This window comes from Pungitius pungitius, chromosome 20, assembly GCF_949316345.1.
Source record: "Pungitius pungitius chromosome 20, fPunPun2.1, whole genome shotgun sequence".
Lineage (NCBI taxonomy): Eukaryota > Metazoa > Chordata > Actinopteri > Perciformes > Gasterosteidae > Pungitius > Pungitius pungitius.
The window spans coordinates 6,529,177-6,541,636 of record NC_084919.1 but is presented as its reverse complement, the minus strand read 5'-3'; the positions used below and the strand labels follow the sequence as shown (position 1 = coordinate 6,541,636).

The 12,460-nt window shown below is 42.2% G+C and overlaps 2 protein-coding genes across 2 annotated transcripts; both read left to right on the top strand.

Annotated features, from left to right (window-relative positions):
* Positions 1 to 2,200: 2,200 nt before the first annotated feature.
* On the top strand, positions 2,201 to 6,303 carry c20h1orf198 (chromosome 20 C1orf198 homolog). Its single transcript, XM_037449615.2, has 6 exons — positions 2,201 to 2,661; positions 3,041 to 3,091; positions 3,451 to 3,576; positions 3,739 to 3,906; positions 4,413 to 4,766; positions 4,974 to 6,303. Exons 1-6 carry the CDS (start codon positions 2,356 to 2,358, stop codon positions 5,028 to 5,030), a joined length of 1,062 nt encoding a protein of 353 aa, XP_037305512.2. The 5' UTR covers positions 2,201 to 2,355; the 3' UTR covers positions 5,031 to 6,303.
* A 2,776-nt stretch (positions 6,304 to 9,079) lies between these two features.
* Positions 9,080 to 12,354, top strand: clec11a (C-type lectin domain containing 11A). The gene is made up of 5 exons (XM_037448894.2): positions 9,080 to 9,217; positions 10,295 to 10,409; positions 10,527 to 10,634; positions 10,942 to 11,025; positions 11,151 to 12,354. The coding sequence occupies exons 1-5, from the start codon at positions 9,125 to 9,127 to the stop codon at positions 11,561 to 11,563; spliced, it is 813 nt and encodes a 270-aa protein (XP_037304791.1). The 5' UTR covers positions 9,080 to 9,124; the 3' UTR covers positions 11,564 to 12,354.
* Positions 12,355 to 12,460: the final 106 nt, after the last annotated feature.

Genomic DNA, 12,460 nt, shown 5'->3' with positions numbered 1-12,460 from the left:
AATGTTAATATTTTAATAAGAAATCGTTCATTTTTTGTTTTGTATTTACATGACCGTGCAGGTGTTTGTAACTGACGGTACAAATAAATGTTTGAGGTACAAAACATCAACAAGAGCATCTAAGATTTTGAATCATGATCTTTTATTATATCTCAAGCTGTAATTTTTCATTTTGGCTTGGAATTTGCAATGGTAAGCACCTTTTATTGTTTAAAAATTGTATTTTCTTTATTCTCCTCAATAGAGACCATGGGAGAGTGGAGTTTTCTGTCCTCAAAGAGCATCTAAGATTTTGAATCATGATCTTTTATGATATCTCAAGCTGTAATTTTTCATTTTGGCTTGTTTCCTGGCTTGTCATTGTTCAAAAACACACACACAAAAAAGACAGGAATACAGAGACGTAGTCGACTGAGGTGCGTTTCTTTTCGGGCAAGTTTGTAAAGATGGCTGCCAACATACCATTTTGAAATAGAACATGTTGGTTAAGGGACCATCATGAAAGATCTTTACAATATAGAGATCACAATATAGCATGTCAAAAAGGTCGTGGTATAATTTGTGATTCGGAGCTGGTGTTTTGGAGTCATAATGTAGTTTTTTTTATTTTTTTATCTTTGAGTGAAACACGAGGTGCATTTACACATGCAGTTCTGTCACTGAACACAAGGTGGAGCTTTAAGGTAAAGGTGAGTGCCGGGTGATTAGAAACAAGTGTGTGTGCGTTTGTGTACGTGTGTGGATTTGATGTGTGTGTCCGTGCAAAGGAGACGTGGTGCGTTGCTGCTCCCTGCTGTGCATTCTGGGAAAGCCGAACGGACTCAACCATTTAAAATGAGACATCCTGTAACTCAGTATTTTCCTTTGTTACATAAATACTGTTATCCCAGATAACACTGATTACTTCAACAAGGTGAACAGACCTACAGGACGAAACTCAATAGCATTTATATTCCATCAAAGAGCAACCAAAAACCTTTGTAATTAAAACGTGTTTAAATGGACAGAAACGCACGACAGCAATATTCATGTGATACACAAAGATATTAAAAGTGAAGCCGTCTGATGAATTTAGAGTGTAAAACTACAGGATTTTGACCAAAATGAAATGTGTATTATATAGTTTTCTTTTAACAGACCACCACATAATCTTACTGTTGTGTGGAACTTTGCAGCCTGATAAGAATGCTTCACCCCAAGAGAAAGTTCATGGGCTCATCATGGGTTCATTTAACGAGACACTGATATATGTGGGGATATTATATACAAAGGAGCATAGAGTGTATGGTGCAAAAAGCTAGTTATAAACGGTATGCCATAGAGCAGGGGTCCCCAAACTTATTCCTGTGAGGGCCAGATAACTTTTCCCTTCTCTGGAGGGGGCCGGTGTCAGAAAAAGTGTGACGGTTGCAGTGGGTGCCTAAATGTAAACATTTATTGTTTTCCAGAAAGCCACATATAACCGAATAATAACAAATAATAAACAATTTTTTTACAGGAAAAAATCAAATAAATAATAACCGCCACCGCCTCTTGACAGATGAGAGTATTGAACAAACAAATAATCGTTTGACCACTGCAGGTTAAATACCCTGCATTCTGAATCAACCTTTTCTCCATTATTCCGTACTATTTCACAGGGGCTAGTCTAGGATTTGAGTGGCCAGACTGAAAAAAAAATCATAATGCCCCTCTGGTATTGTTCAGGGGGCCGGGCCAAATGTGGAGGCGGGCCGTATCCGGCCCGCGGGCCTTAGTTTGGGGACCACTGCCATAGAGGGTCTATCTTGATAAATTTTTAAAAACATCACAATACAGCATGTCAAAAAGGTCATGTCAAAGGTATAGTTGAACACATACATTCATAACTGAATGTCTAGCATATTATTACAAAGATATATGCAAGTGTTGTGTATTCTTACGACCGTACTGGTCCGTTCTTGTGTCGTTCGACGTAGTGTGCGTCTCAAAAGTTAAGTCCTGAACAGCCCCTCTTATTAAACAGGTACATTTCTACTGTTCCTATGTTGGGCAGACATGTTGTCAGGACGTCTTCACCTTCAAAGATCATATGTTCATTGGTTCCCACCCTCCGCCCCCAAACGGCAACAGAAATAACACCACATTGAACCACAGCACCACTAAGCTATGGTGATGCTGGAGCTCGTGCTCGTGCTCGAGGTGATGCTGAAGGTGGAGGTGGAAGTAGGTGCACAAACCACTCCCCGCTGGGGGAAATACCACAAGGTGGCGCAGTCAACATCAACAGGCCCGAGGCGCATCCGTCCACTTCAGCTCCGCAGAAGAGGCCCCGCCCACCGCCCTCACAACAATAACAGCTGTAAGAGGCTAAAGATGGCCGCCGCGACCATGGCGGGGATCGACGTCCACAGGATGGAGGAAAAGAAGTTCGAATACTTCTCCTCCATCAACTCTATGGCGAAGAAGATAATGCAAGAGAGGAAGACCATCGAAGCCAAGCACGGTCCGTCTTGGGAGAAGATGACGCCGCAAGAGCAAGACAGCGCCATCGACCACGGAATGATGGATCCGCACATCCGAGCCCGATACGCCATGCACAGGGTCGAACGGGAAGAAGTGGTCTGTTACCCTAAGCTGCTCCTTCAAACCGGTCAGAAGATCGTCCATTTCGGCGAGGAGGTACTTGAAGCGCGTTTGAATGGATATTACATTGGTTTGAGGGTGTATTTCGACGTTAGAATAGCCGTCTTGTCGTGGTTACCCGACGTTAGCCACGTAGCGGGTGAAACATTTTCACTTCCGGGTGTGTGCGTACGTAATGGCTAACAGTAATAGTTTGTCGATATATATACGTTATTACGGTCGACTAGACATCTGACAACAGGCTCCTATTAATACCATGGCCATATGTCGTGTGTTCGGGTTGCTGTTATTATGGCAAATGATTTAAATAATATAGTGGCTGTCAATTTAATGTAAGCTCAATTGTGTGTGTGTGTGTGTGTGTGTGTGTGTGTGTGTGTGTGTGTGGTTACTAACCTGCTGTGTTTTTGTTAAGGATATAACCTGGCAAGATGAGCATTCTGCCCCCTTCTCGTGGGAAACCAAGGTACATATATTCCATTTTTAATGAGTCTGACCTGCTGTTTTTGCAAATAAATTTGTCTCATTGTTGTATTGCTGAAGAACCTAGAACAGATAAATCTTACATTTACACTTCTTCAAAACAGAAAATGATCTAATCCTGCAGTTTAAGGCCCGGATATGTTTGGAATTGTTACTAATGTTACTAATTTACATAAATGATTATTTCATAATGGTCAACTAATCACTTTCATGACTTATTAGTTTTAAGTTATTTCTTTCTGTTCTTTAATCTCTGCAGTTACATTATCTGAATACATTGATCTAAACGTGTACATGTAGCGTTGATCCCAGTCGAGTGATGTTGTTGCTTCCCTGTGACAGAGCCAGTTGGACTTTAGCTTGACATCAGGCCCGGTCGACCAGGGACTCTCAGCCTCGCAGGCAGAGTCCAAGCCTCCAAAGGTTTCTCATTCCAGCCAGTCAACTAAGAGCACACCAGGAGTCAAGGTAAGATAAATAACACAACATTGGCTTGTTTGAATGCTGCGTATCTGCTGTAGGAATCTCCTCTATGAATAACCTTTACCTTTTAACCTTTGCGTAAATAGCATTTTCATCCAGGAATAAGTGTTTTAATGAAAACAAACATGTTATTGTGTGACTGTTAAGGTGTCTGTCAGTGAGGTACGGAGGCAAGAGGAAGAGTCGTCGTTCTGGAAGATCAGCGCAGAGAGGTCCCGGCTGGAGGGAGAGCAGGCCGACTTCCAGTCGCTAACCCCCAGCCAGATCAAATCCCTCGAGAAAGGAGAGAAATCCCTCCCCTCCTACCTCCGACAGGTAAACCCTAAAATCAACCACGTTTCTCTCATTATCTCAGTTCAAGTAACCGCTGCCATTCATTTTTGTTCCCAAATTCTGGCACACGCCTGTTTATAACTAACAGATTGAAAGCAACCCAACCCAACACGCTTGTCCTTTTTCTTATTGAGCTGTGTATCCTAAAATAGAAGCTGGCATCTGTGAAGCCTCAACAAGTGTCAGAGAAGCAGACGGTGAATGCATTCGCAGTCACAAAAGACAACAATGATGTCAATATCGTCTCTAAATATTCTGCTTTGATGTTTTTTCCGTTCTAGTTTAGTCTACGTGTTGCTGTTGCAGGGAAATTAGAGCCACTCCAACCACTTATTTAGCTTGCTGTATTTACACCAGAAATGTAATTGAAATGTCAACAAATATGCCATTGATTTTCTACCTCCTTTTAAATTAAATCTTAAAATGTACTTCAATACCATACAGTAACATTGAAATTGTCAACAGCAAATGTTATCATTTTTCTACAGGAGACGACTGTCACCACCAAGGAGCACGAGGCAGCAGACCCCCACCCTCCGGCTCCCACCAGGTCCACCAAGCAGCGAGCACCCAAACCTCCTGCTCCGCACCCCCCCATCGCCATCCCTGTAGCCGTAAGCGCGACGCCCGCGTCCATCTCCATCTCGCCAAACCCACCACCTGTCAGCGTGCTGTCGTCGGTGGCGGGGTGGGAGCGCTCGCAGAGCACCCTGCCGTCGGTCGGCAGCACCGTGGACGAAGTGTTCTCCTCCAGCATGATGGCCAAGCCCTCTCACCCCCCCGCCGGTGTGGAGAAAGAGAAACCGGCGGAAGGCTCAGCCGGCAGCCCCACCTTTGCCCAGGTGGGTTCTGAAATCGATTTAGTTTTGATAGTGATAGTTTTTAGACTGTTTTCATAGTTGCAAAATCTGATTCCAGATTTCTAATAAAAAGTTTAATTCAAACTATTATAATTTCATGGAACCAAAACCAAACCCGTCTGTCTCTCTGGTTCACACCAGCCACGTACATGTACTGAACTGCCTCTCTTGTCTTTCCTGACCTCCCAGTACAACACCAGCAACAACCTCCTGAAGACTGGATTCGACTTCCTAGACAACTGGTAAAAGACGGCCAAGACCAGGCAGTACTTTGAATGAATCATCATCATCATCATCATCACTCTACAGAAGGACCACACTGCCATGACTACCGACATCCACGTCTAGATTTACAACACACCAGTCTCTGGAAGGAACACATGATGTTGTTATTATCTTCTGTGGTTTGTTCAGACATTATCTCACTGCCTGTGTGCTGGTGTACCCGCCTCCACTCAATTAGGTTTTGATGTTTTGCCAAAAAAAACCATGCCCACTAAATGGAGAGTCCCTCCCCCCCTGTGATCACCTCAATTAAAATAATACACGGAAGTTTGTAACAGCTATAAAAAAATGGTTGAATGTACATCTTTTTAATGGGAAGACTGTCAAATTGGAGTTAAAAATATATATATACAAACGTGACACCTCCCACCCCCTTAATTCCCCTCTAACTCTAGTAACCTTTTGATCACATTTTTCAATGTGAAAGCACATTACAGGTGTAAAATTGCTGCCTCCACACGTAACCATTAGACGCTAATCTACCATAAGCATGTCACATTTTAATTTGTGCAAAACACTACAACACTAATATTTTGTTTCCTTTTTGGTAGGAAGATGTTGCTCTCTGATATGCTTTTATTTATACGTACCTAATATAAACTAAGAGTTTTAGAGTCAAAGTAATGCGCAGTGCTGCAGTCTCGGCCCAGACGGTGCAATTAGGACGAACAATGTTCCTCCTGGTTATGGAATTATGGGGAACTTTTGAATGTTCGGGTGGGGAATATTGTGGGATTTTACTGTTTCTTCCCTTTGCAGAAATGTATCAGAAGGTATTTTCCAAAAGTGGAGTTGAATCCTAAATGAAACCAAAAAGAACGTGAGTGACGAACTGCCATTAGCAAAGTGCTCAAACTTGGTCACGGATGCTGTGGGAACCGGTTTCCTCCATGTCTCCACAGTGCAGGCTCACATGTTCTCATCACGCATTACACTCTATGGATGGTCCACACCTCCACCAACGGTCACCTTTTTACAACCAATCTAGTGCTGAGCAAAGCTAGTGGACATTTATAGTGAACAAAGATGCAGTTTTAGATAAATAGGCAGGCATGTAGTGATTTGTACCACTTGTGTCATATGTCTAAAATCCAGTTTACACAATTAGAGTACTATTTTACTGAATTTTATATTTATCGGCTGATTGTATCTTAAGCTATACTTGTAGGTTTCACTCATGCATTTTGAGGTCAAATATTGGAAGGAAGTAAATAAATAATAAATAAAAGTTCAATCTCTTTGTCTTTTTTTTCCGCAAACCACTTTTCTTTGTTATTCAGATTCCCCCCTTTCTCTTTTAGTTCTTGATTACACCCACACATTAAATGTCTCCAAATGTAATGAGTCCCACATCATAATGCCATCTGCTGAATTTCTCCAGGAAGGGAAAGAGGAGGTCACTCCTGGTGTCTGTTATGGTTACAAATTCAACATCAGTCAAAGATTGTTTGCATTCTTGTCGACCAGCTCCATGACATAATTCCCTCCGTCAGTAATCCCTACCAGATCCAAAATGCCTTGGAGGGAAGGAGGAGGGAAGGATGCTCAGAGGAAACCTCATGCCGTTCAGTTGAACAACACTTTGGCCCAGTTTAGAATAACCAGACCTCATTCCACCGACTCGCTGGAGCCAAAAAAAGGATCCTCTACACAGAGAGGGATTAAGGAAGGAAGAGCAATACCATGTTTCATACATAATGAATAACGGGGAAAAATTACATAACAAAGTCTTTGTAGTGTCTTTGTCAGAAGACACTACAAAGACAGCAGCTACAGGACTAGGATGCACTGCCCCAACAGTTACAGAGTGAATTGCATGATGAGAACATGTGACCTAGCACTGTGGAGACATGGAGGTGCAATGGATGTAAGGCTTTGAATGACTTCATACTTAATGCAAACAAAGGGTGTTTTGTATATGTTTATTTTTCTCTCTACTCCAGAATATGGTCAATTGCATTTAAGATTTCCCTTAAGATGTATCTGTTACTAAAAGTACTGATTTGAAACCTCTAACCCTGGTCAGAGATTTTACTATACATCAGAAAAAAATAAACCACAAATAGATTCAATCTAAATAAATAATGTATCAGTGTGGTTCTTTATGTTTATGTTCATCATCCTCTGCTGAACTGTGGCATCTTAGTTCACTCCAGCCAACCTCCCTGCAAGCACCGCCCAACACCTCCATACTCTGAAGGGCTGCTTTATGTTGCCTCTCCTTTTTTTTTTTACTACAAATGTTTGAACAGATAGAAAAACATTGCACGGTATTGAACTTACAGGTCATTTTGTTCCCTAATGTCCAACAGGACGAAGCGCATTATGAAAGTGAAAAAAGGTTATTGCAGAGCTCGTTGGACAGATACGCAGTTGGCTGTGTACCACGCTGACTTTGTTTCCCATTTTAGAAGCATTATGTAGGTCAGCAGATGGTTGGAAATGAAACTGAGTCATGCGCATGTTTCTTGTACTTTAATACAACACGAGAGCAAAACGTCTGCCTTTCAGTCCTATTGTATCTTCTCTAAATAAACTTAGACGCAAAGACCGTACATTCATTTCATAAACTATAATCCTGCGGACAACAATACCAAAGAGGTCCATTGGGACAGCAGCTCACACATGAAATAAACCTATTGTCATTTTTATTTTCATTATCATTTTCTCTCTGACTTTTATTGCCGTTGCAGTTCCCTGCAACCTGAGGTAATTTCTTCAAATAAGTTTTATTGTTCATTGTTGAATACATTTTAACGTGTATTTTTTGTTTTTAAACGTATGTGATTATTTTGACTAAGCGATTAATTGACTGACCATTCGCCCATGACCCCTTCACAGTCAAAATCAACAAAAGCCAAATGTCAGAACAAGACACAAAACAACACTTCTTCCAGAGTTTCGTCTAATGTGAAGCCGTCTTGCAGACTCACACACACAAGTCCCTCTTCGCTGAACGCACACTGTCCCGGGCCCTGCCACAGCTCCTCCCAGTCTCCGGGTCCCAGGGCCCTCCCTTCCCCTGGAAACTCTGCTGGATTCTTGTGGCAATTTTAACTGGCATTCCTACCGTTAAGCCACACACACACACACACACACACACACACACACACACACACACACACACACACACACACACACACACACACACACACACACACTGTAGACACATGGACAGACATTCATTCTAATGTCGTAATTCTCCCTAAAAAGATTCAAAACCTCATAATTCTCTTACCAAAGATTTGATCTAATTACACTTGAAAGCCTGTTGGCAGGACTGTTATTTGGACTCCTTAATGGAACGGATGTGTTTTTAAATCCATGGAGTGTGTGTGTGTGTGTGTGTGAGGGAGTTTGATTACAGTAAGTGAGTGTATACAGGCATGCAGTGTTCTCTGTTTGCAATGAAATTCAGCCAACGTTTAAGCCAGAAAATAAAACTTTTAGGATGTTAAAACAAGGCCCAGGTTTGACATTTAACTTCTGACCTTTTCGATAGTTTGACTTTTTTTAATCAAACTACTATTTAAAGGGCAAAAAATGAACTTTCCCATCAAACATTGAGGGGGAAATGGACATGAGAAATCCATACGAACGTAGCAGACTCCATCTGCCACATAGACCTTTGGATGAGGACAAAGCCGCTAATTGGACATTAAGTTGACATTATCATGTTAAAGTGTACACACAAAGACATTCAAACATATTCAGATTGTGACAAGTCAAAGGACTCTTGGCTTGTGTCATTTTGGAGCTGCATGGTCAATTCCTTAAATAAAAGGGCCTTAGAGTCCATCACCTTTGTTGTTATCCCCTGGCGTGAAACACAAAGAGTGGAAACGGGATTATCGCTTGTTTCCTAAATGCCCGGCATCTCATTCACAGGCTCCAATAGGGGACCCCTGCTCCTGCTGTCCTGAGTCCTGGTGGAGGAGGAAATCAGGCAGGGGGGGGGGGGAGAGAGAGAGAGAGAGAGAGAGAGAGAGAGAGAGAGAGAGACTCGGAGGGAGTCTTGCTGCTGAAGTAAGAGCAGAGCCATTAGGAAGCAGAAAATGGGACCGGCTGCCAGCTCGCTCGCTCTCCTGTGTTTCTGCTCCATGCGTGTGTGTGTTCCTACAGGGACGGCCGCCGCTACACCAACACAGGTCAGGACTCATCGTGTGTACTGATTGTGTGCTTGGACCCAAGTGACTTCAGACTATATTTCATTGGAGGTGCTGCGGTTACTGCTTGTGTTGTATGTTTCTTTGGGTGAAACACCTTTCACGGTGCTGTCAGAGCCGTGCATGTGTAAAGACAATGATGATTATGCCGTGACGGTTTGAGGGCAAACGAACACATTGAGGATGCTGTTGGGCATGAAGATTAGAATTGATGATGATACAGAGAGAGGGGCAGGACCATCTGTCCGTCAGTCGGGAAAGTGTCGACCCACAAGGTACACATGGTTTCAAGCGAAAAGAGACTTTTTTCACAATTCTAAGACACCCCATGCTGCACATCTGTTAGATTGATGAGCATCATGTTTTTTTAGAATCTGTTAAATATGTTTAGTGTTTATTTCAGTGGTAATGTTTATTTATTTTTGTCATCGCCGTTTTTTCATTACTGTGTGTCAATACACACTATTCATGTACACATACACTTTGTTCTTACATACTTATCACTACTGACACATTTTAAAGTGTTCTTTTGTGTCTTGATTTGTCTATAGGTAACAGATACCTATAATATTAAAGTAAATATTGTAATATAACATTTAGGGGAGGATTTTTGATAAACCCTGTGTGCTTTCTTACCTCACCTACATAATATATGCTGTGTTTTGTTACATTCTGTTTTTTTCTGCTATTAAACAAAAATAAAACTAAAGCAACAACCATCATTTAACAACCATTTAAATACAAAGAGGGCTGCTGCCGTTTGAATGAGACCCACAGTGACTTTGTGAATGTCTTCTAACCCCACAGCCTCTGGATCCAAAATTAATAATTAATCCTAATTAATTACTTAATTAGTCTTTTCTTGATCTAAATAAAACTAAAAGTTTGTCTTTTTTTGAATGGAAGAAAATTGGGACACGTCCAGATGTGCACAGAGATGGAGTTTTTTTTTTTGATCCCACCCTAAGGAGTTTGAGTTGTGATTGGTCATCTGGAACTCACGTTTGGTTGCAGCTTCTACAAAATGGTGAAACCACAATTTCTACTCATGTGTGTCAGGCCCCCGTTTCAGAGGTGAAGAGGGCGCGAGGAGACGTTCCTGAGATTCTTCCAGAGCCTGAAGCAGAGCCAACCAGCCCAGTGTCTGACTTTGAAAGCTCATACAACTATGTCTGTGAGTCTCGTGATTCAGATCCAGTGAAGATTAAACCCTTCATAACGCTGTAGAAGACACGTAGCACTGTAATGTGTAGTACTTCATGAATGCAACTCTTTCCTGTTGTTCTATTAGTGTCCAGATTGGCGGGTATGGACCAGGCCATCCACAAGCTGAATGTCGGTCACTACACCCTGGACGTTAAAGTCAGCCAGTTAATGGACCGTCTGACCAGGGTGGATGGTGAGACGATCACAACACGTCCACTTTTCTCTCTCTCCATGGACCTCTTTCCCCTTTACACACCATCCTTTTTTTATCCATATTACCAGCCTTTTCCACTAGGTCAGACTTCTTCATTTTAAAATGGAGAAATGAATATGTAGGATGAATGGAAAGTAAGGAGTGAGAGACAATGAAGTGAACGTCTACAGAACATCAAATTTCATTTAATCTGCCAAAATAAACTCTGACGGTTTAATTTGCCTTGATGAATCTTTTATTTTTTTAAAAGAAGTCATAAACTTTCACGTCTCCTTGTTTTCCGCAGCTGAAGTCGAGGAGCTGGAGGACACCATCCGGGAGGTCTACCAGCACAGCAAAGACAACCGCAAGGAGATGGGAAGACTGAGAGGTGACAGAACTGCAGTGTACTCATCTTAGATTTTGTGTGCTTGTAATCTCTAAAGGTTTTGTTGTATTTCCTTCTGGTTTTAAAGGCCGTATCCTCTCCTTGACTCGTTTCTCTCTGCTCCTCAGGTTGCCAGAAGGGCCACCGGATGGGACACAAGTGCTATCTCGTGTTCCCCAACCACGAGGACTACGCCGGAGCGTCCAGGAAGTGCGTGGAGCGCGGCGGGCGCATGGCCATGCCCCGCGACCGCAGGGAGCAGGAGGCCCTCGCCGACTACGTCAAGACCTTCTTCCACCCCGGGAACTGGCCCGTCTGGCTGGGGGTCAACGACCTGCAAACCGAGGGCACGTACCTCTTCGACGACGGGACGCGGGTCTCCTACTTCCAGTGGCGCAGACACTTCCTGTCCGGCCAGCCGGACGGAGGGCGGCGGGAGAACTGCGTGGCCATGTCGTCAGACGACGGCGACTGGTGGGACCACTACTGCGATCGGACCATGAGCTTCCTGTGCGAGTTTGATGACAGGGAGGCGCTTTAAGAACTCTTTTTTTTTCCTCTAAGATTTGCTCCTTACTGTCATTAATCATTAGAAATGAAAGCTTACTTTGTTATAAATGGACTGTATTGCCCTTTAAAAGACACTTAAAACAACATTGGTTGGTTTTCTTCTAGGGTGGGGTAGTCCAGAATTCTCCGGAGGAAACTATGGTGTTTCAATATCAATATTGACTCAAATTGAAAACGCTATTAGTGCAAAAGAGTTTGAGTACGATGTCCATGTGTATATAGGGTACACTTGCCATGAAAATAATCCATGGTAGTTATGTTTTTTTTAAGATGAAACAGAATGAATCCTATTATTTTGTATGCACACAAATCTGTGTTTTGATATTTAAGTTCTAAAAGTAACTTCATCAGATGAAGTTTGTATAATTAACGTAATATTATTCATGCAGCTGCAGATTTTTGAATATAAACCAGTCAGGGCTTCGCTGTGATTATACAACGGGGAATTCATAATATTTGTTCAAAGTTTACAAAAAAGGAAAAAACGTGGAAAAGCTGGAAGGACTTTCTTAAGAATCAGCACATGGTGAACCTCCTGAAGATACCAATCAATGTGAGCTTGGGCTGAACAGGAATAAGTCGGTGCTTTGCTGTTATTTCTGAGCTTTGAAGCTATTTGAACAAAGTCTGGTCAAACTGCTGATTCGACATCTCTGACCAGAACACTTTTAAATCTCACTTCCCCTTTCACATCCAGAAGTTACATAAGGTAACTGTAAATGTATTTGGAGTCCGATTGTAACAAACAGTTGTATATAAAACACTGAATGATTTTTTTTTGGTTTTTCATTCATCTGCGTTATCAGCAGGTCTGGGTATTGTTTCAAACGTTGTTATATAATAGAGTGCTAATAAGAAAATTAAGTAG

Excerpts from the sequence above, each read along its gene's own strand:
- c20h1orf198 (XM_037449615.2), top strand. The coding sequence starts at position 2,356 with ATGGCCGCCGCGACCATGGCGGGGATCGACGTCCACAGGATGGAGGAA. Across the intron at positions 3,577-3,738 it reads AGAGCACACCAGGAGTCAAG|GTGTCTGTCAGTGAGGTACG; the intron begins GTAAGATAAATA and ends GTGACTGTTAAG. Across the intron at positions 4,767-4,973 it reads GCAGCCCCACCTTTGCCCAG|TACAACACCAGCAACAACCT; the intron begins GTGGGTTCTGAA and ends CTGACCTCCCAG.
- clec11a (XM_037448894.2), top strand. The coding sequence starts at position 9,125 with ATGGGACCGGCTGCCAGCTCGCTCGCTCTCCTGTGTTTCTGCTCCATG. Across the intron at positions 9,218-10,294 it reads CCGCCGCTACACCAACACAG|GCCCCCGTTTCAGAGGTGAA; the intron begins GTCAGGACTCAT and ends CATGTGTGTCAG. Across the intron at positions 10,410-10,526 it reads AAGCTCATACAACTATGTCT|TGTCCAGATTGGCGGGTATG; the intron begins GTGAGTCTCGTG and ends TTGTTCTATTAG.